Below are 1273 nucleotides of genomic sequence, written 5' to 3'. Positions count from 1 at the left end.
GCAGACAATAACACCAATATCTAATACATCATAATCAATACAAAAGTCACATCACAAATATTACTAATTACATTTTCATAAATATACTGCCAGAGATTTATCAAACATCAAAATGAAATAATCCTTAATATAACAAATACTGTTAACACTATCAATTATACTTACCAGATATGAAATATTGGATAAAAAGGAAGGGAGAAGAAGGATAACATGAATAATACTCACCTAAGTTTAATCTGCACCTGTGGAGTGTCTGGTGGTGATGCTGAGCCTTTGGGATAAGCCTCGTATACTCCTGAATCTCCTGCTACAGACTCATCACTCACTGCCGCTGACATTGTCCGAGCATTATTATCCTCAACCCCCACAACACCACCTTCCTCTTCTTCACCCATTTCATATAGCACATCACTATCACCTGTAACTCGTCCCAGTAACCCACCACTAACACTAGTATTTGTTTCTGTGAATTCGTATTCAGATAATTCTTTCACTTGCTTATTTCCTACAGAAGTTGTGTCCAATTGTTTTCCAGCCACCTTTGCTAACAGTGGGGTTGTTGGGTTAAAGGTCCCACTCTCCGCAGTAGTGGGAGTCAGACAGAGTTCTGCTAGCCGGTCGTGCACTGTGCCGAGGTCTACATTGGCCAGGGGACCACTTCCTCCCTCTCCTGGATTGAATCTTGTGGGAGCCAGAGGATCCAGACCTGACGTAGCATCATAAGCAGAGGTAGGTGGGGACAGAGATGATAAGGAGCTCCTTGGAGAAAGGGAGAGCATGGATTGAGATAATACAGCAGAGTTCCCACTGCTCTCCTCCAAAGACCTCAGTTTTTCAGCATACTGTCGATCAGCCTCTGAATTAGATTTCAACAGTCTTTCAACACGTTTTTGCAGTTCCGGCATATTAAGAGCAACATGTTCACTAGATGAGTATTGCTGACCCCCATAGATGTCCGTAAATGAGAGGCTGGAGAGAGAACCTTTACTGGATGTGGACAAGGATCCTAATGATGACGATGATGACACTGACAAGGTTGAGGCAGATAAAGAGCGTAGCTGTCCTTCAAGACCCACCATGACACGGACAGTATCACGCAACCGGCAAAGGAGGTCCTGCCGCTTCTCTTGCAAGGACAGTCGTTCTGCTACTGTTTTGTTACTGACTTCTAAAGCCTTTGCTAAATCACATTCCAGTTGAATGATCTTTTCATCTAGCTCACAAGCCTGAAAATATTTGATATATCATAATCTGGAGGATGGAACTCAAACTG

The 1273-nt window shown here is 42.9% G+C and overlaps 1 protein-coding gene across 1 annotated transcript in view; it reads right to left on the bottom strand.

Annotated features, from left to right (window-relative positions):
• The window catches only part of LOC119593480 (protein kibra-like), a gene marked incomplete at its 3' end in the record, with an annotated part of 16205 nt that overhangs the window by 6649 nt on the left and 8283 nt on the right, over window positions 1–1273 (bottom strand). Inside the window, 1 exon segment of the mRNA XM_037942419.1 lies at window positions 226–1226. Within this exon segment, the coding sequence (XP_037798347.1) occupies window positions 226–1226 (1001 nt within the window).

Source organism: Penaeus monodon, chromosome 32 (genome assembly GCF_015228065.2).
Source record: "Penaeus monodon isolate SGIC_2016 chromosome 32, NSTDA_Pmon_1, whole genome shotgun sequence".
Classification (NCBI taxonomy): Eukaryota; Metazoa; Arthropoda; class Malacostraca; order Decapoda; family Penaeidae; genus Penaeus; species Penaeus monodon.
Note: the sequence above shows the minus strand (reverse complement) of the source record. Positions and strands in the feature narration are given on the sequence as shown.